The sequence below is a fragment of the Platalea leucorodia genome (assembly GCF_965183815.1).
Source record: "Platalea leucorodia genome assembly, chromosome: 22".
In the NCBI taxonomy this organism is placed as follows: Eukaryota; Metazoa; Chordata; class Aves; order Pelecaniformes; family Threskiornithidae; genus Platalea; species Platalea leucorodia.
Genome location: NC_138844.1, coordinates 4,302,075 through 4,327,966, shown reverse-complemented (window position 1 = coordinate 4,327,966; position 25,892 = coordinate 4,302,075). Strand labels below are relative to the sequence as shown.

The 25,892-nt window shown below is 51.4% G+C and overlaps 2 protein-coding genes and 1 long non-coding RNA gene across 14 annotated transcripts in view; all 3 read right to left on the bottom strand.

The window, feature by feature from the left end:
• Positions 1 to 1,681: 1,681 nt before the first annotated feature.
• LOC309599791 lies at positions 1,682 to 5,567 on the bottom strand. Its single transcript, XR_014230350.1, has 3 exons — positions 5,435 to 5,567; positions 4,642 to 4,763; positions 1,682 to 1,783 (listed from the first exon to the last, which is right to left on the bottom strand). It is a non-coding gene; the product is annotated as an uncharacterized lncRNA (long non-coding RNA).
• Positions 5,568 to 5,768: 201 nt separating this feature from the next.
• On the bottom strand, positions 5,769 to 14,694 carry SLC35B1 (solute carrier family 35 member B1). 3 transcript variants are annotated; one of them, XM_082331600.1, is made up of 12 exons: positions 14,505 to 14,694; positions 14,252 to 14,355; positions 13,111 to 13,241; positions 12,526 to 12,556; positions 12,161 to 12,318; positions 11,684 to 11,810; positions 10,669 to 10,775; positions 10,236 to 10,389; positions 6,960 to 9,871; positions 6,272 to 6,363; positions 6,068 to 6,172; positions 5,769 to 5,794 (listed from the first exon to the last, which is right to left on the bottom strand). In XM_082331600.1, exons 1-9 carry the CDS (start codon positions 14,612 to 14,614, stop codon positions 9,819 to 9,821), a joined length of 975 nt encoding a protein of 324 aa, XP_082187726.1. In that variant the 5' UTR covers positions 14,615 to 14,694; the 3' UTR covers positions 5,769 to 5,794; positions 6,068 to 6,172; positions 6,272 to 6,363; positions 6,960 to 9,818. The 3 variants fall into 3 exon arrangements, with proteins under 3 accessions (XP_082187726.1, XP_082187724.1, XP_082187725.1); XM_082331598.1 differs by lacking the exon at positions 5,769 to 5,794 and having other exon boundaries at positions 5,882 to 6,175; XM_082331599.1 differs by lacking the exon at positions 5,769 to 5,794 and having other exon boundaries at positions 5,882 to 6,172.
• A 916-nt stretch (positions 14,695 to 15,610) lies between these two features.
• The window catches only part of FAM117A (family with sequence similarity 117 member A), a 33,073-nt gene continuing 22,791 nt past the window's right edge, over positions 15,611 to 25,892 (bottom strand). For 6 of the 10 annotated variants that reach the window (XM_082331692.1, XM_082331691.1, XM_082331690.1 and 3 more), the window contains 7 exons: positions 23,512 to 23,678; positions 19,945 to 20,061; positions 19,292 to 19,405; positions 18,835 to 18,969; positions 18,091 to 18,313; positions 17,598 to 17,718; positions 15,613 to 17,104 (listed from right to left, as the gene is read on the bottom strand). In XM_082331692.1, the coding sequence (XP_082187818.1) occupies positions 16,765 to 17,104; positions 17,598 to 17,718; positions 18,091 to 18,313; positions 18,835 to 18,969; positions 19,292 to 19,405; positions 19,945 to 20,061; positions 23,512 to 23,532 (1,071 nt within the window). In that variant the 5' untranslated portion in view covers positions 23,533 to 23,678 and the 3' untranslated portion in view covers positions 15,613 to 16,764. Of the gene's footprint in view, positions 17,105 to 17,597; positions 17,719 to 18,090; positions 18,314 to 18,834; positions 18,970 to 19,291; positions 19,406 to 19,944; positions 20,062 to 23,511; positions 23,679 to 24,323; positions 24,514 to 25,892 lie in introns of those variants that run through there. The other 4 variants (XM_082331685.1, XM_082331686.1, XM_082331687.1 and 1 more) reach the window with 4 other exon arrangements.

The following is a 25,892-nucleotide window of genomic DNA, read 5'->3' as shown; positions in this document are numbered from 1 at the left end:
TATGGTTACTGTTTGCTTGTTTTACATTTAAGACATAAAAAGAATCTTGATATTATAGGCTTTTATAGTTTCATTGTGAAATAGTAATATTTGTGTCATAGCCAATTAAAAATCCAGGATCTAATAGGTTGTCCTTCCAGTCTGACTTCTGCTCGGGTATCTCCATCCTCTCGAAAATGTCATGCTCTCACCTAGCCCAGTACAAAGCCTACGTTATTATTTATCTTGTCAAAGGAGTCTAAGCTTTGGCACTAGCAGAGCACACTAGAGGACAGTAAGTGCTGATATGGTTTGTGATGAAAGGAAAAGCTTCTGAGATACTGGCTTCTTTGAACTATGTAAGTCTGAGGATCCTCCAGGGAAGGGAAACTGGTGAGCTTTTTCTTTTGCAACCTCAAAACTTAATTTGCAACAGAATAGCAAGTACTGAGCTAGATAGAGTCCAGTATCCCCACTTTTCCTTCGCTATAAATTAACTAATCTTCGGTGTTGCGTGGAGTAGGAGGGTAAGTTGAATATTACCCATCTTTTAAAACTTTTTAAAGTGTAGAGAAGTTAAATAGCTTATTCATATTAAAAAAAAAAAAAAAAAAGAGAGACAAAATTGGGAAACTGGTTGCTTCTGGTTTCAAAGCAGAAATCCAGAAGAGTATAGGAACTAGGTACATTTTAGGCATCCAGGTTCAAAACTATGACTGAAACCAATTCTTTTTCAACAGAGGTATAAAATTACAGGTACTTAAATTTTTCAGGTACTGCCCTTTCTGACCTGAAAGTTCATGTAAGTGTTGCCAGTTCCTGGTTATGCCCGTGCTCAAAACCGGCATTGCCTGAGCGCTTCAGCAACGAGCTCCCACTTTCATTACATTTGGATCCAGTAACACCTACGTCCCTCGGAGCACGAGAGGATAAGTTTGCTCTCGCGCAGCCACCACCTACATACAGCGTTAAATTCAGTACAAAACACAATAACGACCAGCACTTCTGTGAGAAAGTGCCTCCTGGTAGTGGTGGGATAGTCTCCTTTTTCACACACAAGCCATTCTCAGGTCTGAGTTTACCGCTATGCATATTTCTTGTCAGAATTTGCTTTCCTGACTTCAAAATACTGCAAGATAACTTAACTTAGTCATTGTTGCTGTGCTTAAAAACTACTTTTACTTGTGAGGAAACAAACATGGTTTAAAAAATCTTGACCTCCTTCGGAAAAACTCTTGACTCGGAGATTTTAATTGCAGGGAATCTGTTCATAGTGCTATTTTTACATGTATTGGAAAAGTATCAAAGCTAATTTTTAGAAGAGGAAATTATACTTTAAAATGCACTATTGTGAGAAAGTGACTCCCTAATGTCTTTGAGTTGGTGCTTTGTTTCTCGTTAGAAGCATCTCCTGTCTTCCCTGATGAGCCTGCTCTTGTTTTTGGTGCTGGTTTGCTTTAAGATGCTTTTGATCCTGTATTCATTAAAACCTGATCCTGCTGCTTCCCACCAGCCCTAATGGTCTGTGAAATTATTTTCCTTTCTCCAAGACGCTGTTAACTCTGCTAGCACCTGCAGGGTAGAGGAGCTCAGAACATTGTCAAAAGTCCTCCGATTTATTCAAACCAGCTTTTCTCCACAAATAAGAATTAACCTTCAGTGTTATCACAGCAATCTTCCTTAGCGGAGAAGTGGGAACGGACTGCAACAGAGTTTAAAGTTTTTTATCACTGCTGTTTTCCCCTTCTACAGGTATAGAGAGATAATTGGACAAAAGACTTGAAACTCGAGGATAAGATTCACTCTGTAAAATAGAGCATGAAAGTATGAATGAGCAAAAAGGGCTCAAACAGCTGCAAAAAAAAAAAAAGGAAGTAAATCCAGTAAGAAAAATGTAGGGAACAATGAAGCAAAGTGATGTAGTAAAGGGAAAACGTAAAACAGCGTTTGCAGCCTGGACCCTGTGGGGAATAACAACAGTTAGTTAAGGAAAAGGCAGGATTTGTAAGGTCCCCACAAACTAAGAATTTTTCAGTTGCGTAGCATCAGGATTCATAACTAGATGACAGTTTAGTCTTGTTCTATTTTTTAATGCTGGTGGAAGAGAGGAGAGCTCTCTAAATCTGTGCTTTCGACACAGTGGTAAAGATTAATATTAGCTGTCAATACGTACTTTATTGCACCAATTCTAGCAAGTATTGTGGCTTAAATATTGCTGCTCTAGAACATTCTTACAGAACTGAACAGCTTAATGCGGAGCTAATCAGCTCTTTCTTTTTGCCTTCTCATGAGCAATGCCCTGCAATGACTATTATGGCATTAAGTTGCTGCAACCAAAATGGCAGTAATGAGTGTTCAGACGTTTAATTTCATTTGAAGATGCACTCAGCTATTGCTTAGAAAATTGTTTTCTAAAACAGCCATTTCAAAACCAAGCGTTCAGAAGCCATGAAGACCAGCCGAAAGTAAGGTTGTCCATGCAGTGTTTTGGTCCTATCGTAGAGAACTGTATGCTGTGGTCTTTTAATTGTATGATCCCATTATCTTTAACCTGATTTCCTAAGGAGACAAAGCTTATGCTGTTTGATGTTCCTATCTTCTTACCCCATCCCTCAATAACTTCTAATTCAGCAGTGTTTTCCAACCAAGTTAAAAAAAAAAGAAGTAGGGGCCTCAAAGATCACTGCATTCTACCACATTCCATCGAAGCAGGGGTTGCTAATTCCAGCATTTACAGAACTACTTTTTTTCACTGGACTATGCTATCCCGTTCTGTGACTGGGTAAGTTTATAGATCATGCAATGAAGTGTTGCATCCTGTATGGTTTCCCAAGATTTATGTAACTCACGCTTCCTAAAATATTTACTGACTGCAAAAATAATTAATTTCTTCCTTGGCATTTCCTCAATTATCAGGTAATGGTGTCTTGCTGCTTAGAAATATTAATGAAGCTATCTTAACCAGTACCTCTGTGATTTTAAGTGATAATATGCTTCTTGCAACATAGACAGAGGGGGAAAAAAAGACTTCTTAGAATTTATCAAATCAGAGAAAATAAAGCTTATGTCAAAACTACGCACTAATTTAAAGTGCCCAGCTTGATACAGCTCAGGCCTCGTTATTCAGAGAAGTTGGTAATTCAGTTGTGCTTTGTGTGTTTGGATCAGTTTTACATCTCCCCGGGTTTGGCTGTGAACGCTCCCTCTTTGCAGACCTAGCCCAGCTGCTCACACAGAAATAAAAAACTTTAAACATTTCAGGTTACGGGATTGCCACACAGGTCCTAAGGCAGGGGCAGAATCTGCTAATCCAAATTGGTGGTGTTTCTTAATCCTGCGACCAGGATTTCGTTTTTCTTGCCACATTCACTCTAAAACTAATTAACAAGTTATAGCCTATCACATTGACTGAATGAGATCTCTCAAGACCTTGGGAGAAAGTGACACTACAATTCTGAGAATAAACTAAATCAGAGCAGGCTGCAAATTTGTCTGGAAAGCAGACTCAGCTCCTCAAAGCTGATAAGGAATCGGAGAGGCGGCCTTTGCCTGGAAAGCAGTTTGCATTGTTCTGAGAAGTGATTTTTAGAAGTTTAGCTAATGGACGTCAAGCAATCATGCTGCCAGAGGACACAAACTCAACTGTCGACTTTTTCCGCTACCACAGACACTAGAGACGATGATCCCTACTGTTTGAGCATACTTGAGAGGGCTGAGATTTTTTATTGCCTCGCAATGTTTAATTTTAGGTGGGAAATAGTCCTTTGGAGGACAGTTTGCTGCTGGCAATGGGAAGAGGCCGTTACAGCTGGGCCTAGCGGGCTCTCTATTCATGTTCCAGGGCCACGGCAAGGTTTCTTAGTGTTGGTTTTAAACAGTGCCTATTCTAAAGGGGAAATTACAACAACATTTGATTAAAAAGTGTGGGGTGCTAGTCCCACCTGCAGAAGAGCAAATCACTATGTACAAGGACCATTATGGAAACCTTCCCTTGCTGTCCTCAAAATTACGTATGCCTATCAAAATATTTCACTTCATTCCCATTTTCAAGTTTCAGTCAAGCAAAAGACGAAGTCCTCATTCCAAGTGATGGAAGGTTTCCATGACTGACCTGGCTGGATTTTAACTTTCATGGATTTGTCAGCAGCCGGTCTGTGCTAACTGCTGTGGGGAATGCCTAACGCTGCACGTTTGTGCTGCTCTGGGAGTAACTGAAGACCCAGTAAAGGGCCTGAATCTACTTCCAGGAAAAAACGCACCACATTCCTGACTCTGGCTGTCGTTTTTTGCATTCTCCTAGCAAAACACCTCTACTGAATGAGTCAGTATTTCGACACGTACTGTGTATGAAAACCATGCTGTCTTCGGAACACTTTGTTTTCTTTAAAACAGGCTAATTGCTCATAAAAACTTTGGAAACAGGCTGTGAGCTTACCAAAGTAACTGAACTGTGATGATGAAGAAGGTATTAAAAGCATTCAGGATCCTACATGTGCATAAATATACAAAAAGAAGGAAAATGACATCGCAAGCACTGCAGAAAAGCATAGCAAGAGAAAGGAAAAAAAGCCACATGACCATTTTTGCTAATTTAGTTCTGAAGCCTTAAATGCACTTTTCATCTTAATTTTTTTTCCTTAAAATATTTTAAACCTTAAATACCTAATTCCAGGGTGACATCCAGCTGTCTCGCTTTCGGTCTGAGGCAGTTATTGTTGTTCCTGTTCTCCAGACGCACCCCTGGCTCACTGTTGCTGAAATTCTATTAGTTATCACCTGTAAATCTAAGTATGAAACTGTTTATTATAAGAGTATATATTTCAAACGCATATCCCATCCCTATCGGCCTTACACACTTCTTCCTACTACTAGTCAGCATAAACTTACAACAGGCTAAAGTGGGACTCTAAAGCTAGCATGTATTTTCCCCCATGGGTGCTATTTTGATTCTCATGTGTTTTTTAGTCCGTGAAATCTGACGGGAATTCCCATTTTCTTTGCAAGAGTGTGTGGAATCCTGCAGGATAAGCTCACACGATCCCCGACTCCTGAGTGGCACAGCATAAATCCTAGCTGTTACTGAAGAATGACCATTAGGGTTGGTTTTTTTTTTTAAGTGGCATCTTCAAGACTGGCAATTCATTGATTTCAAAACAGTAACGATAACTTCGTTATCCCTTAAACTGTTCTCGTTTGAGCACGAGTCTTTACCATCCTGTGACCAGAAAATTATCAGTTATACAATTATATCCACCTCTACAAAATCTATGCACGTACAGTATCATCTACCCTATCCTATGTGCTCTCTACACATTTGGGGTTTTTTAAACATCTGCTGATGGAGTTGCAGAAAGAGCTCATAAAAACAAGGAAGATGAAAGGAAAAGGAACGCAGCTGCTAAGTTCTCCCCCCTGCGGATGCCATGTCTCAGTTAGCCGTGAAATAAAACTTCACCTTTCGTAGCTGATACATCAACGAGTTCCTCCTGGAGGGACAACAGGCACAAACACTGCAGCAATGTAATCTGCTGTTTATTCTCAGTGCGTGCGTGACTCTTCTCATCTCCCTGGAACCACCAAGAACTGACAAGGTTCCTAGGAGAATTCTGGCAGAAATGTTTTCAAAAACATCGACTGTGATGCCAGCGGCTGCTGCTGTGCAGGAAGGCAGCTGTTTGTGTTACGTGAGGACAAGAGGACATGCAGGTGCACGCATACTTCTTTATACTCTTGCTATTTGTAATGATGGCCATTCTGCCGAAGAGATGGTGATTGTCGTAAAGCTTCTAACGACTTAGCTTCAACGTAGTCTCTGCTGATGGTCAAAAAGAATTAAGCAGAATAAAAATGGAGGAAGACCTGGATTTCCACATTATGTTTTTACTGTAAGCACAAAGACTCTGGAAGTACAGTTATATCGCTAATTAAAGAGAAACTGCTTTTTTGTTGTTTTTCTCCTTGCGTTTCCTGAACATGATTGAAGTAAGAGTTCCCCCTGCTGGTAACTGGCCGAGCGATGAATGGACTCAGGGTTGGGACTCTGGAGCCCACAGAAAGTAGGAGAGGAGGATTAACTTCTCGGTCTGACCTTCATGTTTTGCACTTGCAGGGCTTTGTCTAAGGCACTTCATAAATGAATCTCCTACTCAACCGATTTCCCTTCCTCTTCTCCTCAGAGAAAGACCAGTCACATCTGCTAAGGAAGGAGCAAACCACAAGCATCCCTTTAGTAACTCCTCGGCAAGTCAGCCCAAACTCAGAACATTACACAGTGGGTGTTCAGAGCACCTACCATCGTGGCTGCAAAGGGCGATGTTTTCCACGTCACAGAAATTTTTCATTTGGGAAAATACGTCATTACGCAAAACTATTGCTTGCTTACAGCTGCGGAAAGACAGACAGATCACACAGGACTAAAAAGAACAAGGTAGTCTTTTGTATTTAACTAGGTTTGCACCCTTCTAATAAACTGGAGAATGTCTGAAAAAATCAGAGACAAACGGAGTCATAGCAGAACTGGCGAAGCCCAGAGTGTCGGTAGAGAACCTGGGCACCGCGCTTTAATTCCTTGAATCCTCTAAACTGCTTCTAGGTGCACATGCCACCACGGAACCCTTCCTTCTTTGATTAAGCAAAATATAACTTGCCGGCAGTAGTTAAAGATTCCTTTGCACAGCAATGCCCTAGATGTTATGCAGTATCTAGATAAACTGGAGTAAGTCCTGTCAACACTTTGTACGTTACTACTCTCTTACTTGAAGACAGAGAGCCTTTCCTGACACTTCACCAGAAATTCAAGCATTGCCTCTGAAGACGCTTGCGCTGTTTATAAAAAAAGAACAAAGCCAAAAAAAACCCATTAAACGTAATTACCCCTCTGCAAAAGGTGCCTCGAAGAGGGGCTACTATTTCTAATAGGAAAAAGTAACATGGAGGATGAAAACTTTATTGGATCCTAACCCAGTTCCTTTGGAGTTTACCTGTCTTTATTTAAGGAGACAGCTGAACTCAAGCAGGAACACACACCAAAAGCCACCAGGCAGGCTTCTCAAAACGTGGTAACCAGTCTGTCACTGGGGAGAGGTGTTACAGCAGTCCTCCTGGCAGCTCAAAGCTGGGGACCTGTTTTGTGGCAGCGTTGTTAAAACTGTCCAAGAAGAAAAGCCAGTGCTGATTTGAAAATAGCTTCTTCAATTGCTTTTGTAGCCTCCTCTGGGATCTTGCAGTACGTGAGGTCTGGAGAGAAGACAGCAAGCTGTCCAAGGAAATCCGAAGGATTCAGACTCAAGGTAGGTACAAGAGCTGCCTTTGTTTTAAGAAATTCTTATTGACTAAGAGTCGGAGGTGCAGCAAGAACCAAGCTGGAGCAATACCAGGAATAGGCTTTAGAGCTAAAGTGGGTCAAGGGAGCCTGCAGCAATCAGGAGAGAGAAAATCTCCTTTCTTTTCTTTCTTCTTGGCAGACTGATCTTTAAATCTGTGCCCTGAATACAGACAAGTTGAAGATATTGGTAAAGACAGATCTTGGCTGAGAAAATAGACCCTAGGAAGCTCCCAGCCTCGTTCTTTCTGCTGGTCGCCTAGGCTGCTGCAGTGTGGGGAAGGGGACAGACCTGTGGGCTTGGGCAAAAGTCCCCTTGAAACTATTGTGGCTTCTTTTTGATGGTTAAGGAAAAAATTAACAATGAAGCCTTTGTTTCATTTTTAAGACACTGTGTCTCCTCGAGCTGCTCTAGGCTCGGGGCGAAAGGGGGAGAAGAGTTCAGGAAGAGCAGTCTTCCTAGCACGTACACAGAAGCAGCAATTTGGCTTGAGATGCTGTAAATAAAAAGGAGATCGCCGATAACAGACTGACAGCACAGGGGAGAAAGGCTGCTGCTATCTCAGTCCCTCCATTTCTGACCATGTACTTTCTCAAGAGCTTTAGTCAGTACAGAATTATCGCTAATAAGCGAATCTGCTTCTGTGGAATCAAAATAAGAGCAATTTCCCTTTGATTTGTAGCACACGCTCTAGAATAGAGCAGTGGTTTGTAACAGCAATGACTCAACTATCCTTAACAGGAGACATGCTTGAACAGAAATTCCAAGATTATCACGAGGAAGTGGATGGCTGAGGGAGTTAAGTGATTTATAATGCATTTTGCAGGTGTTTGTATTTGCACAGTGACGGGCGAGCTGGGTTTATTCCTACATTAGATTACTACTTTAATAGAAGGGAAAACAAGTCTGCAAAACTAATAGAATTGAGAGCTCACCTAGAATCTTTTTGCTGCTTTTGGTTGCCGAGTTTGAGAATTGGTGATAGTGCTGAGAGACAGAGGAGCACAAGTTCTATAAACCCGAGAAAAAGGTAGTTTTATGATTAAGAAACACCACAGGTAATTAATTCTTCTCTCTGCCACAGTGTTCATGAACAAGTCATCCAATTTCTCTGCTCCCTTTTATAAAATGGATATAGTATTCATGACCTTAGAGATACTGGGAAGCACAACTCTTCAGAGAAGCCAGAATCCCTGTACAGTAGCAGATGCCAGCACATGGTGTTCATCAGGCATGGAGTTAAGTCAAGCAGCTTTTACTTGAGGATTCTCTACTACTGAGAACATGTTTGTTTGCTACTTATCACTTGACCTTTAAGACAATGTAAGTTAGCAAAGAGGTGAAGGGGACAGAGAAAAACCCTTTAATAGCCTAGGGTTTAATTTTGCAAGAAATGTGTTGTTTGAGTAGGACTATAGGATAGTAAGATTAAATGAAAACCAAATTTGAGGCCAAAAAAGTGGTAAGAAATACTGGAGGGGTGGGGGAAGCAGGGGACAGAGAGAGAGAGACTTACAACAGCCGCTCAGGAAAGAGATCAAGATCCCATCTGGAGGGGCAAAAGGCCAAAGCCACGGAACAGATGGAGACCAAGTGACAGCTGGTAGAAACATGCTTTCATGTGTAAAGTTTGCTCTTTGGAGAATTTTGCTCTCCAACTCTGAAGGCATCATTACAGTAATAACTCCTCCCCGTACCACACTGGGGAGCTAGCCTGCGCTCAGGAGCGGGTGTTCCAAAGCTCACCGTGATGGTGGTTAATTAACACGGGTCCTTTCAACATTTAGAAGCCATTGTCACAGAACCTTGGCATGGTTTTAGCAGCAGAGGGTCCTGTTCCTTCATCAGCAGGGGGTATGAAAAGAATTAATTTGGGGCCCGCTGCTTAACCAGGTTTCCTGTAAATTTTTACATATGCCAAGAGTTGCTTCTGGTTTAGAAGGGCTCGGATGAAGGATATAACGCGTCTCAATGTGTGCACATATTAACTTAAGCGAAGAGTGTCCAACTGGCTGCTCCACCAACTCAGTTATGAAAAAAATCATACAATCAGTCAGAAGAGGGGGTTGTCTTCAACACAGGCCTTTAATCCAGGGATCTTTCCAGGCCACACCAAAGAACTAACATAATTCTAAGACTAGCCCTCTCCTTGGAGAGAGGTGTGCTGTTTCTCCCCAAGACCAGCCAACAATACTGAAATTAAAGTTCTGGAAAAGTGGCCATTGTCTCTTTTTCTTTAATAAAGATATGAAGTTTTTTTCCTGTTAAGGCAAGAATTTCATCCTGCTGCTAGGATCTAATAATGCAGCTTTGATTACAGAAGAAAAAAAGAAAGCTTAATTACAGTTAAAACTAAAGTATTACACTTTTAAGACAATTTAGAATTAAAAAACTATAACAAAAAAATCCAAACACTCCCCTTCTGATTACCTATCCTGAGTCCAGTTTCATAACAAATTTTGAGGTACAAGACAATAAATTAAAAGTTCATTCCGACTGCAGAGATCAACCATTTCCTCAATGCGATGTCTTCTTTACTCCCTTTCCAAATTTGGCATCAAGTCCAAGGCCTGCAAAAAGAGAAAGAATCCATGTGCACAGAAAATTGCTTCACATTCTTCAAACAAGCATAACACAAGGAACTTTGTGGGGAAAAAAAAAAAATCAGCTTAACAGCACCAACTTACGAATGGTCACTCAGAGGCAGCGACTCACCCGGCGTGGGGGAAAAAAGAGACCAAACAGATCTGCTAGAAGTCACGTTCCTCTTTTCCTGCACTGGTGAGGCTACTAACACGCTCTTCCATCGAGAGCGTTCTAATACAATTAGATTTTTTTTGACCAGCATCTTTTGGTAGCTCTCCCCTCGCTCTACACCAGCTCTATTTAAGTTAAGAGGGGAAAAGACCTCAGGTGTTTCCTTCCCAGACTTACCCAAGAACACCAGGACCGTTCCCACCCACTGCATCGTACTGATGGGATTGGCAAATAGAATGACGGACGCTAAAATGGTGAAGAACTTGCGGGTTGTGGTGATGATGGAACAAGTCAGAGGTCCGAAGTATACCACAGTCATGAAAATAAAACTCTGTAAAAAACACATAGATGCCTTTCGTCACTCTGACTGGAAAAAGTACAACACGGCTCCTATTTTCGGATGAAAAACCATCAAGCCAGAGCCAAGAGAATCTTATTTCAAATCCTGATTATTTGCACACAAACTTGTATCGGTTTTACTCCGAAGGTAGCCTGTACAGAAAGCAAGCAGCAACCAAAGCAACGGAAAGCGAAGCAGCCTTACTTTGCCGTCTGCCAACTGGGCAAACGCGTCCCCGCGAAGACCGCGGAACACGGGAGGTGCATTTACCTGACCCAGCGCACTTGTCAGGCCAAACAGTAGGATGTTGTAAATGATGCTGGGGTAGCGTTCCGTAAAACTCAGGAACTCCCAGAGCTCTCCGGTGAACAGTATCCCTGGAAGAAAGACCAAGGTGAAAAGCAGGAATTACGAGGCCAGAGGCAGCCCGAGCAGCCGCTGCCTACATAATATAATTTCAGTTTACACTCATAACCCAACAGGAGCTACTGAAAGCAACGGCTAAGGGCAGATAGCGATAGGACAATGGTTTCCAACCGAGGAAGAGGGGAAATTTAGATTAGACGTTAGGAAAAAATTCTTTACTCAGAGGGCGTTGAGGCACTGGGACAGGTTGCCCAGAGAGGTTGTGGACGCCCCGTTCCTGGCAGTGTTCAAGGCCAGGCTGGACGGGGCCCTGAGCACCCTGGTCTGGTGGGTGGCATCCCTGCCCGTGGCAGGGGGCTGGAGCAAGATGATCTTTAAGGTTCCTTCCAGCCCAAGCCATCCTATGATTCTATGATTACGACTAAATTCCACGCAGTGGAAAACAAAGAGAACAGGAGAAAAAGCGATCACCCTCCTAATCAATCAATGAAAGAAGCAATCATTAACTGCAGCTCCAATTCTGACCAAACAGACCCTAGCGATTCACGAGAAGCGCTACTCCCTCCTTGGAGCAGAACGCTACACTGATGGGGTTTGCTTCTCTGCCGGCGCAAGAGAGCCCTCGGGTAGAGCCAGGCGGCGCGGGCCGGAGCGCAGAGCTGCCTGCAGGGAGGACTTAGCAGCCAGCGAGGCCGGGCAGCACGCTCTGCGTGAAGCCGTGTCCTCTAGCGGGCAGGAGAAGAGCGACACTGAACAGCCCCGACTTCTTACAAACAAAAAATAAACCCCCAAACCAAAACATAAAGTTATTTGCAAAAAATGTTCTAGGCCCTTTTTCGGAGCAGGACACAACGCCTCTTCCCACGGGGCGTGGCGGGGCAGGCTCCGGGCGCTGTGGGTTTCGTGCGGTGTTCCTTACCGGCCCCCAGGAACAGGGTGGACCATAGATTAACGTTCAGCATCATGTGATTGGAACCCGTCTGGTAGTGAGCCCTCATGTGGTCCTGCGATACACCAGTCAGCCCATCCAGGGTCAGCGACAGCAGCTAGGAAAAGAGACAGAGGTCAGAGAAGGCAAAGAAAACCTTCCTTCTTTATTTCTTCTCTACGGCGAAAATCTTGAGCGTTCTCCCCCTTTCTTTACATCCCAATCACCTGCTCAATAGCAACCACGCGGCCTCAAAACACAGGCTGGGAGGGATGCGCGCGTACTCACGCGCTGATCTCGCACCGCAGCTTAAGAGCGCGCCCCTCAAACCCGGGTGTCCTCCTGCGGAGGCGTTTCCACACCAGCTTCAGGCTACGCTTGGGGTACAAAGGACACGGCCTTATCTGTGCTGTAACGGCTTGTTCCTCCTCGCCCTGCCGGGGCTACGTGTGCGTTGGCGGCACTCACCAGGAGGAGCTCTCCATAGCCAAAGACGTGGTCATCGCTGCCAGCCCCCTTTTTAGGCTTGTACAGAAACAGGGCCACGCCGGCGACTATCAAGAGGACGCAAAGATACTTGGCCGGGGGATACTTCTTCCGCAGCAGAGTCACTCCTAAAAGCATGACTGTAAAGAAGCAACATCACAAACCGCTCCCAAAACCCGCTCGTGGGATCGTAACTTGGCCCAACAGAGCGACACACAGCTAAAACCCCGCCTGCGCTTGCCGCGGCAGAGCGGGCTGAAGGGCAGAGGCGCTGTTTGACCCCCGAGGTCCTCCCTGAGGGCATGAGAAATCCGCACAGACACAGAGGAAATGTGAAATTTGCTTACCTGGAATGGGCTTACAAGATTTGCCTAGGACCTACAAAAGAAAGACTGTATTAACTGCCCGCCTACCGTCACCTGCCTGCGACGAGAGCTGGTGGCAGCGTGCGGGTGACGGGCCGGGGTCCGAGCCCCCCGAACGCCCCTCCAGTAAAACACACCCCACACTTCAACAAAAAGAAGACAAAAACTCCCACCACAGGGCAACTGCTAAATTAGCGGTGACGGTTTCAGAAGTCATCTCAAGCCCTCCAACATGAGCACCAACTCCCAGTTAGCAAATTCCCATCGTTTCTGGGGATTTCTATTCCCTTTCTGGAACAGCCTGAGCTCTCTTAACCCCTCACACACCCAGCGCTGCCTGAAACCCACTGACACAGCCCCACAGAAGCGGTCACAGAAAAGTAAGTGCCAAAATCACAGTTTCCCTCCACGTCGTTTCACCAGCTGGTTCTTCCACAGCACTGGCTTCCTCAGTGCGGCGCCCGTTTCTGGGGGACCCCGAGCCTTGGGGGGTACCGGGGCGCTAAGCTGAACCGCGACGCCATCTCCCCCCGCGGCGCGCGCCCCCGCAGGGCCGCCCTGCTCCACCTGGGTGGGGTAGCTGACGAACTGCAGGGCCGAGTTGCTGGAAACCATAGCGCCCAGATAGGAGAGCGAGCAGGCGGCGTACAGCCAGCTCCGAGTGCGATCCGCTTTGACGGCGTCGAAAAAATGGATCACTGGAAGGAAGGCAGGGAAGAGGAAAGTCAGGAGAGCTGCCAACAGGCACCGCCATCGCGAAGCGCCTTAAGGGCCCGGGCCAGGCCGGGTCGATGGGCCCAGGCCCCGGGGTGAGGGTCAGCACGGCTCAGGGCCGGGTCCTGCCCTGGGGGCACAGCAACCCCAGGCACCGCTGCAGGCGTGGGGAGGAGCGGCTGGGAGCTGCCCGGCGGGAAAGGGCCTGGGGGTGCTGGTCGACAGCCGCTGGACACGAGCCAGCAGTGTGCCCAGGTGGCCAAGAGGGCCCAGGGCATCCTGGCTTGTGTCAGGAACGGTGTGGCCAGCAGGAGCGGGGCAGGGATCGTCCCCCCGTGCTGGGCACTGGTGAGGCCGCCCCTCGAATGCTGTGCTCAGCGCTGGGCCCCGCACCCCAAGGCGGCCATGGAGGGGCTGGAGCGTGGCCAGAGCAGGGCAGCGAGGCTGGGGCAGGGGCTGGAGCACAAGGCTGGGGAGGAGCGGCTGGGGGAGCTGGGGGGGCTCAGCCTGGAGAAGAGGAGGCTGAGGGGAGCCCTCCTCGCTCTCTGCAACGGCCTGAAAGGAGGCTGGAGCCGAGGGGGTCGGTCTCTGCTCCCCAGGAACAAGCGATGGGACGAGAGGGAACGGCCTCAAGCTGCGCCAGGGCAGGGTTGGGTTGGATATTAGGAAAAATTTCTTCCCCCAAAGGGCTGTCAGGGCCTGGCCCAGGCTGCCCAGGGCAGGGGCTGAGTCCCCATCCCTGGGGGGATTTAAAAGCCGGGGAGACGCGGTGCTGAGGGACGTGGGTTAGCGCTGGCCTTGGCCGTGCTGGGTTACGGCTGGACTCGATGACCTCAAAGGCAAAGCTTTTCCCACCCAAACGGCTCCGCGATCCCGAGAACGCCGCCAGCTCCGCCACAGCGGCGGCAGCGGCCGCCCCCTCCGAGGGGCGGCGAGCCCCGACTGGCGGCCGAGCTGCCCGAGCCGCGGAGCCCCCGGCCGGGCCCCGACTTACGGAGCTTGGCGAAGGCGGCGTTGATCACGCACTGGATGAACACCAGGGTCAGGGCGTACTTGAACTTCTCCTGCTTCGCGCCTTCGCCGTACCGTCCCCGCGTGCTGCAAGAGCGGGACGCGGTCAGAGAGCGGCGGGGCCCGGCCCGCAGCGGAGCGGCCTCCCCGGGCCCCGCCCCGGGAGCGGCTCCCCCCGGCCGCGACCGCGCCGGGGCCGGCGGCGCGGGCGGCCTCCCGCTCCCCCCGCCGCTCACATGCTCTCCTGCAGGATCCCGTAGTAGAAGTAGCAGGCGAAGACGCCCAGGAAGCAGACGGGCAGGCGGAGGCGCTCGGGCAGCGCGGCGCCGTTCGCGCTCGCTCCCATGGCGGCGGCGCGGCCGCTCAGCGCCGGGGCCACCTCCAGCACCGCATCCCGCAGCGCGGCCGGCGGCGGCGGCGGGGGAGCGGGCAGCCTCATACGCCCGGCCTGCGCCCGCCCGACGGCCAGGGCCCGCCCGGCCCGGCCGCGCCCGCCCGCCGCGCTGCCGGGCCCGCCGCGGGGCGGAGGCGGGCGGGCAGCGCGGGGGCCCGGGCGGGGCCGGCCGGGAGGGGCGCGCCGAGACCCCCCCGGGGCCGCCCCGGGGCCGCTCCCGCCGCGGGGCGGCGGCTGCTCGGGGCGGCGGGGCGCCCCCTCGGGACAGGCAGCGCCCGGGGCAGCCCCGGGCCGGGGGCCTTCGCCGAGCGCGGCCCTCGCGGTGACGCAATCCGATGTGGAGCGCGGGGATTGGCTGCGCGGCGGGGGGGCGGAGCTAGCGGGCGGTGCCTGGTTGGCCTTCCCGCCGTCGCCCGAGCGACTCGGGCGGGGCGCACGCGTGCGCACAGCGCCTCCGGCAGCGCCGCGCAGGTCCCGCCGCCCGCCCGCCCGCCGTCAGCCCCCGCGGCTGCGGCCTTGAGCGCGGGCGGGCCCGGGGCGGCCGGAGCCCCGCGGCTCCGCCTTCGGGGGAACCGGGAGCCGTTGGCCGTAGCTCGGGCGGCCGTGGCTGGGCGCTCTCCCCCCGGCTGGAAGCGCGGAAAACGAACCGGGCCCGGCCGGTGGCGGGGGGCTGCCTCCCCCCGGCCCCGCACCCCCGGAGGACGCGGCCGCCCACGCCCGGAGCCGTTTTCCCTCCGCCGACCGCGTCCCCTTTCCGCGGCCTCGCTCACGCTGCTCACCGCGGTCCAGAGGCGCCGTCCCGGCCCCGGCCGCGGCCTCCCGGGGAGCCCCAGCCCGGAGCCCCCCCCGCTGGGACCCCGCCGTCAGCCTGGCCGCGGCTCCCAGCGCTGCTGAAGGCCCCCGGGCCGCCGGTTAAAGCCTCCAAGAAGGACTTTGGATGCCTGAAATATTTATTTTATTTCCTTTCAACTGGCACTCCCAGCCTCTGCCAGAGAACCCTCTGAACACAAGAGCTCCAAAGCGAACGTTCCTCCTTTAAGCTTTGCAACACATACATAAAATACAGACTTCAAACAGCTGCAAAAATAGTGTCTTTGGAAGAAAATAGAGTTTCTACATCAGATACAAGAAAACGGGCTGCTTGAATACAGCCAGGGCCTTTGCAACAGAACACAAAATCAAACACTTTTGTTGTCCAGAGGCTTTACAATCGGCGCTCCCGCGTCATCGCTTCGCCTTCGAAGGCGCCGCAGCGCTTCGGCCTCCAGCCCCGCCGCGGTCAGGGCTCCCGCGGGACCCCCAGCCTCCGCCCGCCCCCCCGGGAGCTGACGGCGGGAAGCAGCCGCTCGCTTCTCTGCAGCAGCAAGGAGCAGGGACCTCTGCGCTGCCCGTTTTCACTTCCACCCCCTCGTCCCGCAGCAGGGCCAAGGCGCCTGGAAGACCCTCGCCCGCCCACAGGGCGCCCAGGCGGGCAGCGGGCAGCCTCACCCCCCTCGGCCACGCAAGCCCTCCGGAGCACGGATGGGGGAAGCTGTGCTGAGCACGGCATTCCCAGAGCTCCAGGCTTGTTTGGAGGGGTGGAGGTGCCCAGGGGAGGCACGGCCAGGGACCCGCTGCTCCCCAGCCCTCTGTGCTCCGAGAGGAGCTGCCTTAATAGCGCAGACACCCAACGCGCCCCTCCTCCCCCCTCCCCGGGGTTCAGCGACCCCGGACGGCCGCAGGGGCGAGGGGTGGAAGCCCCCCCTGAACCCTCCCAGCTCAACCTCGTTCACGGAGCCGTGGAGCACGAGTTTGCCTCTGCCCCCCGCAGCAGCGCCCGGCTGCTCTTCACCGGCAAAACAATCACACGGGAAACAAAGACGATTCAACAGAGGAAAGTGCTTTGAACAGGGGAGGCTCGGAGAAAGGAGCCTCCCCGGCAGCGAGGAGTCCCGCGGCACGCTGTACTTCACAGTTTCTGTCATCCCCGGAGGAAGCCTGCTGTGGTTCTCGATCCCGGGGCCGCCTGTCACATCCCACCTTCAAGGCGCCAGCCTCCACGGGCTGGCAGAGCCGCGCGGAGGAGCCAGAGCTGCCGTTGCTGGCGAGCCTTCCCAAAGGCTTCACACCACGAGAGAGCTGTGGAAGACGACGCTCTCCTCTGGCTGGCCGCGCTTCCAGTGTTCGTAATTCAGTGAAGGAGACTTGGACACCTCGCTGAAGCTATCTACCGCAGCGTCCTTCCGCACCCCAAGGAACGGGGCGGGAGCTGCGGGCTGGCAGGATGTAAACGCGCCCGTGCCGGGGCTGGGAGAAGCTGGAAAGCCCCTGAAGAGGAAACCCACGTTTGGGAAGAGAGGCTTCACCAGGCTGACGGGGCAGAAGGCAGAACCGGTGGGGTTGAAGTGCACTTTGTTCTTATCCGGGCAGGAAGGCTGGAAAGGCTGATCAGGGCTGGGGGAGCTGAAGGAGAGAGAGCGGAGGGCGTTAGGAACAGGCGCTCCCAAGGGCGCCGAGCAGCCGGCGCCTGCAGCCACGGGGAAAACACCCGGAGCTGCGCGCTCTGCAGAGAGCCCGACTCAAAGCTGAGCTGCCTCCGTGAGCCGGAGCGCTCCTCGGGAACGGAGCGGCACGAAGAGCCTGTTTTGTTTTGAGAGCACGCTTATTTATAGGAGCGCCACCTCTTCTCAAGAGGCTCTGCTGGCTGAGAAACACCTACTGCCTGGGAAGGGCAAGGCATCACAAGATCCTTCCGAGCGCGCCTGAGGGCTCGCAATTCAGACCCGAGCACCCACGGTTTTGCTGCAAGTGTTTTCCCAGAGGCTGCTCCCTACTTTTGGAACGGGGCAGGGGAGGCAACTGCAGCGACGGAAGCCTCGGCTGCCCCCACCCCAGCGGCCTCCCATAGGACCAACCCCAGGCGAGTTCTCTCCTGCCAACAGCTCCTCATACTTACGAAGCTTCTTCGAAGGCTCGGACCTTCTCGCATCCCTCGGGAGGCTCCCGTTTAAACATGTAGCTGTGGTTGGGCCGAGGAGAAGCAGCAAAGGCCAGGACTGGTGAAGGGCTGCCCTCCTCTGGCAGGGAAGAAAAGAGAGGTTTTGAGAAATTTTTAGAAGAATCCAACAGCGCGTTCCGACTCGGCGCCAGCCGTGCTCTTCTAGACCCTGGGGCTGCAGGCTACAAAACCCCAAAGCTGCAGCATTTTATCTGGGCAGCTCCCAGCTCACATCCTCCATCTAATACTGGAAACCACCCACCCAGAGGGTAACTACTGGAGCTTTAAAAGTCCACTACAGTTTAGCCAAACTGGCCGAGAGCCTCTCTCCCATCGCAGCTGCAGCTTCCAACCAGCACGCAGACAGGGAGGAGCCGCTGCACCGAGGTTTTCGTGGCACTGGCCCCCGTGGTCTCCCCTGACCTCCCGCCCCTCTGCTTTCAGCCTTTACCTTTCTCCTTTGGATCTGGCTGCACCTCGTCTGCCGCAGAGGAGGGCTCTTCTGCTGCCAGTCTCACCGGGGTGTGCGGAGAAAGGCGGAGAGGCACGGAAGGGGAAGGAGAAAGAGAGAGGCTGCTGCAGCTGCCACTGCCGGGCTCCAGAGTCAGGGACGCATCTCCAGAGCCTCTCTGGGCAGGCGCTGGCGCCCTGTGGCCGTCTGGGACATCCAGTATCTAGGGAGGAAGCAAAGTCTTAGAGGAGCAAGAAACCCCTGCCACCAGTGAAGAGATTTAACAGCAGCTGCACCTACAGACAGCAGCTGCTTGGGGTGCTGGATCCGGGTCCGGGCAGAGCCTCCACCTCGGGGAGCGAGGCAGCCTCCTGCAACCAGGACACCGGCCCTTCCGTATCCTGTAACGCGCTTTGGTTCGTGAGCTCTCTGGGATCACTGCTCCCACATCTGCACAGCACAAAGTAGCCGTGGATGCCAGTTTAAGAGAGTCTTAAAGCTGTCGGTGAGGTGTCATCTCTCCCGAGATCACTACTGGCTCACCTCTCATAGCACCAGCAAGTTTTAAGGAGGGAAGGCAGCAGCCACTTGACCCAATTTAGACAGTTACGTGCCCAGAACAAACTAAAACTAGACACCGAGACCCTCCCTGTGGCCAAGAAACAGATACAGGCGGTGTCTTTAGAGGGAAGGATGTCCAAGACCACCCAGAAGATTCAGGGCAACCTTGTGACCTTCACTTACCCGCAGAAGCTCTTCATCTCCCTGTTCCTTCACAAACACTTCCTCCAGTTCCTGGTTTAGCCCTTCCAGGCTCCTATGCAAACAGGGGCTGAGCCTCAAAATGGGCGATGCAGAAAGGAAGCCTGAGGGAGAGTCCTGTAACAATCCAGAACCAGAGAAGGTGGTCATATCTGCACAAACTCAGCCGCTCCATCCCGTCCCCACAGCTCTCCAGGGCTCAGCCACAGCCTTCCAGGAGGCTGACGGCAGAAGGCTGACAGCAGAGTCTCGTAAACTCACTAACTGCAGATCAAAGCACAGGGCTGAAGAGGTGGGGGGGAAGAAGAGCAAAAAATTCTCCCTTCTCGGGCACGAGAGCAGAAGGCTGAGAACAGCTTGGACACCTGCCCAGAGGCGCTTGCTCTCCACCTCGCTAGGACACACGGTGACAGCGGAGCAGGGGGAGATGTGAACGTACCCTGAGCGATCCAAGGACAGCATGGTCCCCCTGGAGCGGGGAGCTCTTCTCCTTTTCTTTGCCACTTCTGCCATTTAGCTTTGTTCGCTGGAGCTGCTGCTTCAGTTTGGCAATCTAGCAAACAAAGTTTCAGCTACAGAACCAGACAAGCCAACACACCTCCACCAAAACGGATCATGCCTCGTCTCTCTCCTCCCCCTCTCTTCCAGCCCACAAGGAAGTGCCAAAATAGAGACGGTTTCAATCACACAAGCAGCAGCTCTGGCCACCTCTCAAAGGATGGCCCAGAAAGTACCCGCAAGGCCTCGTCACAAACTCCCCCGCTGCGATGTGGCCAGTGCCCTTCCTCTAGTGGGTCTGGGTTATCTTCCACCTACAGATCGTTAGGAACCAGGCCCCGCTGGGACCCACGCACGCCACGACGCCAACAAGCAATGCACTGAGTTTCAGCGGAGCTACTTTACAACAGCTGCCTGCTCGAGGAAGCCAACAAGATCAGTCTTTGGTTGAAGCACAGAGCGTTAGGGATGAGAACAAGGGCTAAGGTCTCATCCTCACTAGTATCCTGTCCTCCCACTCCCCTCCCACGCAAGCAGGAGCCTCCAGCAACTAACACAGATCTTGCTCAAGCATCGGGAGTGGGTCTATTTTACCTCTCTGCGGTGATCTGTGCTACCCCAAGAAGCAGAACGCTTGTGGGCACTGGAGCTGGCTTTCCCCACTTCCACGTCATGCCAGGACACTGGAGTCTGAAGTGATGAGAAACACGGCTGAGAATAATCACAACGTTTGCTGGTTTAGAGACTGGTGGTAGAGTCCTAAGAATAAGTGCTCAACTACTGCCCGCTCGCAGTCCTATTCCAGTCTCCCCCCCTCAGTGCAATACTCAGTAGCGTGCATTAAGAGATAGCCATCTATTTCTGTTTGCCAAAACAAAGTCACTTCGGCCAGATTCGTGGTTATCGGGCAACTGGACCTCACAGACCTACGTGGCAAGAGACCTGCCCCAAAGTCAGTGGCTTAATCACCACAAGCACCAGGTGAGATAAAGGGCGCCAAACCATTACCCCGGAGAAACAACCGCAACCGCCCCCCGCGCTGCTCGCACGGGCTCCCGGCTGATGATCGGTGACGTAGGGTTTCAGGCACTCATTGTACGAAGAAGCATTACCGAGAGGAAAAGCCTCACCCAACTGTGAGAACACACAACTTGCTGCTGAGACCTCAGGCTCCCGTATCAGAGCTCAAAGGCGTTACCAAAACCAGAGCCTGGCCTGCAGACTGACTGCTGCTGCTGCCGGAGCGCTGGAAGCACCCAGCTGACTCTCCAGCTCGCGTCCCTGCGGCCGCGGGGCTGGCAGCTCTCGGCTGACTCTCTTCATGCAGAAAAACAGCCTCAGCACCACTTTACGCAGCTGTTTTCCAAGCAACGGCTACATTTTGAATATCAATGGAAATCAGAAAGGGCTGTTAATCTGATCAGCAAAGGGTGTGAACTTCCTTCCACTGCACTCAGCCCTCTCGGCAGAGACTCCGGGATCGGAACAGTCCCAAGGCACATCATTTTCAAGACCAGCCATCATTTTTTCCCCCCACATCGCGTTTCGGTGCCTCTCAGAACGCTCACCCCGTGTCACTGCTGCCTGCCATTTCTGTGGGAGGCTTTGGATGACGCTTCCCTCCTCCATCCTCAGCGACAGGCTGCCAGAAGGTGCAAGGGCCTGAGAACAGTTCCTCTCCAAGCAGCTTAACTGATCTCCCCAGAGGCTACTGCAAGAACAGCAGCTGTTTTAAACAACCCTGTTGAGTCATGAGGATGACAGAAGCCTCTTCTCTCAAAACAGGTTTTAAAATCTATTTAAATCAAAGGAACAAGGCAAGTTACCTAGACAGGTACCAGCTTTTCCTTCTGTAAAGGGATACATGTGATTTCTAGGCAGCAATCCAACCCTCTCCTGCCTTAACAGGCTCTGAATGAACCCCCTCCTTACACACAGCTCTGTAAGCAGAGCACACTGCGTTCCCTACAGCTAAACCCATTTGTTGTCGAGGTCTCCATTTTGCAATGCCTGTAAGCAGCAGGCATCGCAGCACAGAAGTTGATCGATTTACAGCGTTCAGTCTGGTTTGAGAGAAGAAATCCCTTCAACGGTCGCAGCCATCCCCGTGCTCCCCCTGAACCGTGCCAGACAGAGCCGAGGAACAGACCAACGCGATGGGAAATCCTACGGCAAAGACCAACCTTGCAGTTTCAGCACATGGCACATCTGATCTCATTTCCTACCTCAAATATTCTCTCCTAAACAACTCATTACTTGGCTGTTATCCCAAAACATTGTGTCATTTTATATCCCAGGAGACCACGCACGTAAGAAAGCCAAGGAGAAGAGGCAAAGGTCTAAGAGACAAGACCGCAGCCCGATCCCACGTTACTGCAAGAGGCAAATCGGTGGGAAGCTGAACTCCAGCTGCTAAGAACGGTCCTGCTTTGCAGGACGTGACAGAAACTCTCCTCAAGCTGCTAGAAGCCTCCTGAGCCCTGCTTGAGAAGTCACTTATTGCAGCGATACCCAGAGCACTGAGCACTGCACCGGTGCTGACAAAAAACTAGGGCCTAAAAAGGAAGAAAAGACGCTGTTTGCAATAGGAAGGCCTGAAAGCGAAGAGCGCGTATGCGTCCCACCTCTCGCAGGCAGACTGTCAAGGCAGAAGGAAATTACAGAACCTTTTGTACTAACTGTGGCAAAACCGCTTCCTCAGAAAAAGGAGAGAAAAAAATGCTTTGCACAGCAAGATAAAGCCACAAGCTCCAATCATGTACAGTGCTGCCATCCTCACCCCCACACTGAGCACCTGCAGTTGTATCTCTCACTTAACCACCTCATGACAGCAAATCTACAGAGCTCTGCAAAACAGCTGATCAGTAGCTGAATAAGGAGGGAAGTAAACATGTACTGGCTAGCAGAGAAGACCCAAGTTTGATAACTATTAAGCCTGAAAACATGGAAGGAGTGGCAAAGTCCTGGAGGTTACGATGAGGAACGTTTTGTGAACGCACAGGGCAGTCGAGAACCAAGGACTTTATTCCCAGCTTTCAACAGACAAGTCATTTGACACACAGGGGTTTGTGTGTGGAACGGTGGAGATCACTGCTCCTTTCACAGGCAGGCTGCAAGGTAAAATTAGCATTTGCAAGACACTTGCAGATAACTGATGAAAGACTGCGGCACACCTGGCCTATTCACTGCCAAGAGGAGTGATCAGCTCCACGCTCAGCAGAGTCTGAATTAGCACAGTGGTATCTTCCATTCTGGGAAGGAGGAGGTGCCCCTTTTCTCCAACCCTTTCCCCAAAAGGGCCACATGCAAGAAAAACTAATTAGCCCCAAAACACCGGGGTTAAGAGTTCTCACCGCTGCTGATGAAGACAAAGAGGAAGAGTGTGCTTCCCTGACTCAGAAATAAAGCTAGACAAATTCTTTCCCTTCCTTTCCAGCACGCCCTCTGCCCTCAGCAGCGCTCCTGGGCACTAGAACTGAAACAAAAGCGGGCAAGAACACTTTGGAAAAGGACAATGGAAGCTGGAATCCAATTGAGAATTTCCTGCAAACAGCCCAGTAATAAATTGTTGAATAGCGAAGATCAAACAGCAAGCTAACAGAGATTGAATGTGCTAAATAAACAACTTGTTAAGCAAACGGATGCTCTTATCCTTCTAAATTCTTTCACCTCTGCAGATAGGCGAGCACTATTTGCTGCCATACAGTAATATTTACAGGTTGCTAAGAGTTCCTCGAGGTCTGGAGCTTTTCCATTCTACAGTGGAGAGCTGCGCCGTTCGTGCTAGTGAGCCCTTCTGCGGGAGCACCCTTGACTTCTCGCAGCGTGTGGCACACAGCCCGCGAGTGTTGTATAAGGACTTGGCCCAGAACCGCAAGCCAGAAAAAAAAAAAAGCGGTGCTGAGCCAGTACTGGAGCAGAAAGCCAGAGGCCATCTGCCTCCAAACAAGGCCAAGGAAATTCTAACTCTGCACCAAAGTGGAATCAATTGAAGCTGAGAAGCAAAAAGGGGAAAAAAAGCCTTCCTAGAAAGTTGCAGCTGGACGGATGGAAATTTAATGCCTTCCCTATTCACCCCTAGTTTACACAGCTCGTTTCAGTTCTGCAACCCTCTCCTGGCCCAGAGACTTCAAGGGCAGCCTTGAGCGCAGGCGTTCGTACCTGGGTAGCTTTGTCATTCATGCACGAAGTGGAAGCTCCTTCAGCGTCCCGCGGCCACTGTCCCAGCAGGTACGAGCCCACGATGGTGTCCAGCGAAGAGGTGCGCCGCACACGGGGCTGCCGGGGACGGCAGGTCTTCTCCGCAGCAGCAGCACAGGGAACGCTAGCTAGACAAGGGGGAAAAGAAAAGAAAATTAGACTTCCAAAGCCAAGATTCAGCAACAGCTATCACAATTAACAAGCCCACGTCCACTGCAAAGATCACAAGAAGGGAACTAGCACATACAGCCTGGAGAAGTCCATGTATTTGTCGGAAACCAGAGTCCTATAGCTTCCAACGTGCCCAGTGAATTCCCACTCTCACAACAGCAGCAGCTCTTCCCTGCCAAGGCCACGCCGCTGCCCAGCCTTGGCGCAGGCAGTTTTGCTGCTCAAAGTCAGCTATCGAAAACAAGCAGCAAGAGAAACACCACTTCAGTGGAGTGGGCCAGCAAGGGCCGGTGGATTGACCGCCCAATCTGCCCTGCTGCTCACTCCTCCGCTCCGCTGCAGAGCCGTATTCACGCTTATCACCAAGAGATTGCTTCTCTAGGAGCAGAGATTCTACTGCAGTCCTTAAGTGGCTGCTTGAAGCCACTGATTAGACATTCCAGCCAAAGTCGAGGCAGCTGCTACACAACCAAGTGAAATACTCAGCACATCCACATTGCTTTTGCATGAGCGCTGTAGAGAAAAACCCACTACGCTGTCTATAAGGCCATATTTCTTACTAGCTGGAGCACGATGCTTCGTCAGAGAACCCAGGCTCTTACCATGGTAAAACCCAACAGCAAAAGGGAGCCCATGTGCCTCAGTTTCCCCCAAGGAAGCGTGCTACTGCTTGCTTCCAGTTTCAAGGAGGCCAAGAGAAAGTCTGCAAAGGTTTGGATCCTCCAGTGGGACCACGCGAGCGCTTGGTGTCACTAGTAGGTGCGTGCATTCATTCAGCAAAGACCAGAAAGGGAGATGCGCAACCTGTTCACTGTCACAGCCCATTGCTGGCAGGGCCTCAGCTCAAATCCAGGAGCTCCGGGTCTGCCCAGCTTCCATGGGATAGCCGTGCTGCCTGTTCAGACATCACTCTCATAACGGTAGCTAGAAACACGATTAACAGAAAAGCTTTGTAAATCAGCCTAGTTTCAGTTTGTGTGTCAGCAATGATGCACACCGGTGCAGTCCCATCGCAAGGATGGAGAGCCAAGCGCCTCTCTCGGCAGGCGAGAGCACAGGCTTTTCGCCTTCCCCGTCTCCTCCATCGCATCCCCAACCAGCTCTGAACTAGATGGGATCCACACGCAGCCCACAGGCAGAGCACAGCTGCCCTCTTCTGCAGCCCCGCTGTCATCCCTGCAGCTGAAAAAAAGCTGTTATCACCAAAACCAAAAACATAGCAAGAAAGGGGCAAGTTCAAGCCAGCAGGAAAGTTTGTTTGCATTTCCTTTTGATTAGACATGCAAATTACCACGCACATTAGAACCAGCCCTGTGGCCTCCTGGCAAGATATTAAGGCCATGCACAGCGCTCTGTTCCAGGTGCTTTGCGTACAGACGTTCTCTCCTTCCTCCCCAAAACGAGGGCACGGCAGGCGGGTAGCGAGTTAACCACACTAAAACCAGCATTAAAGCTGTTACGCAGTACCTTGTGTTTGACAAATACCTCGGTATACAAAGGTGCTGCGGCACGCAGGCAGGCTCAGGGGTGAGACTGTTCCAGGAACATGGCCTGTTAAATACATCTTTTTATCAGCTAAAATACCATTTGAGCAGTGGAATTCTTCAGTTCTAGGTGGGAAAAGGGTAGGAACAAAAAGCCCCGTGGGAGGGCAAGAGAAGCATTAGTCCTCGCATGACAGCCACACCTCGTAAGGTCCACACCGGATTAAAGCCTTATTGTGTTGGGTCCAGCTGGCATTTCAAGGCACACTCCCTGCTCTAAAACAGTTAACAGTGAGACACCTACCACTAACTCTAATTTAGAAACTCGTTAGTATTTGCAGCTTCCTCTTCAGTGCCTCATTGCCCCCGCAGGCTATGTTACTTGCATCTCCATGACGTGTGACCTCAGCTGTCTTCCTCTCGCGCTGCTCTCCCCAGCCAGGCCGCTGGCAGAACTGCACGCTGCTGCAGCGGGGCAGCCCCTCTCCCGCGCTGCGGTGACAGCGCACGTCCCCCACGAAGCTCTCCAAGAGGCCCCCTTTGATACCACCATCACATCCAGGGCGACGGGGGGTCACCTTCCTACCTTCAACAGGGCAACACAGCTGAAACCAGCCCGAAAGGACCTCGAGAACAGACACGACCGAGAGCAGAGGAGACGCGGCCTCCTACGGTGACAACGGCACC

Excerpts from the sequence above, each read along its gene's own strand:
- SLC35B1 (XM_082331600.1), bottom strand. The coding sequence starts at position 14,614 with ATGGGAGCGAGCGCGAACGGCGCCGCGCTGCCCGAGCGCCTCCGCCTG. Across the intron at positions 13,242-14,251 it reads CGCCGCCTTCGCCAAGCTCC|TGATCCATTTTTTCGACGCC; the intron begins GTAAGTCGGGGC and ends CCTTCCTTCCAG. Across the intron at positions 10,390-10,668 it reads TGACAAGTGCGCTGGGTCAG|AGTTTTATTTTCATGACTGT; the intron begins GTAAATGCACCT and ends TGTTTTTTACAG.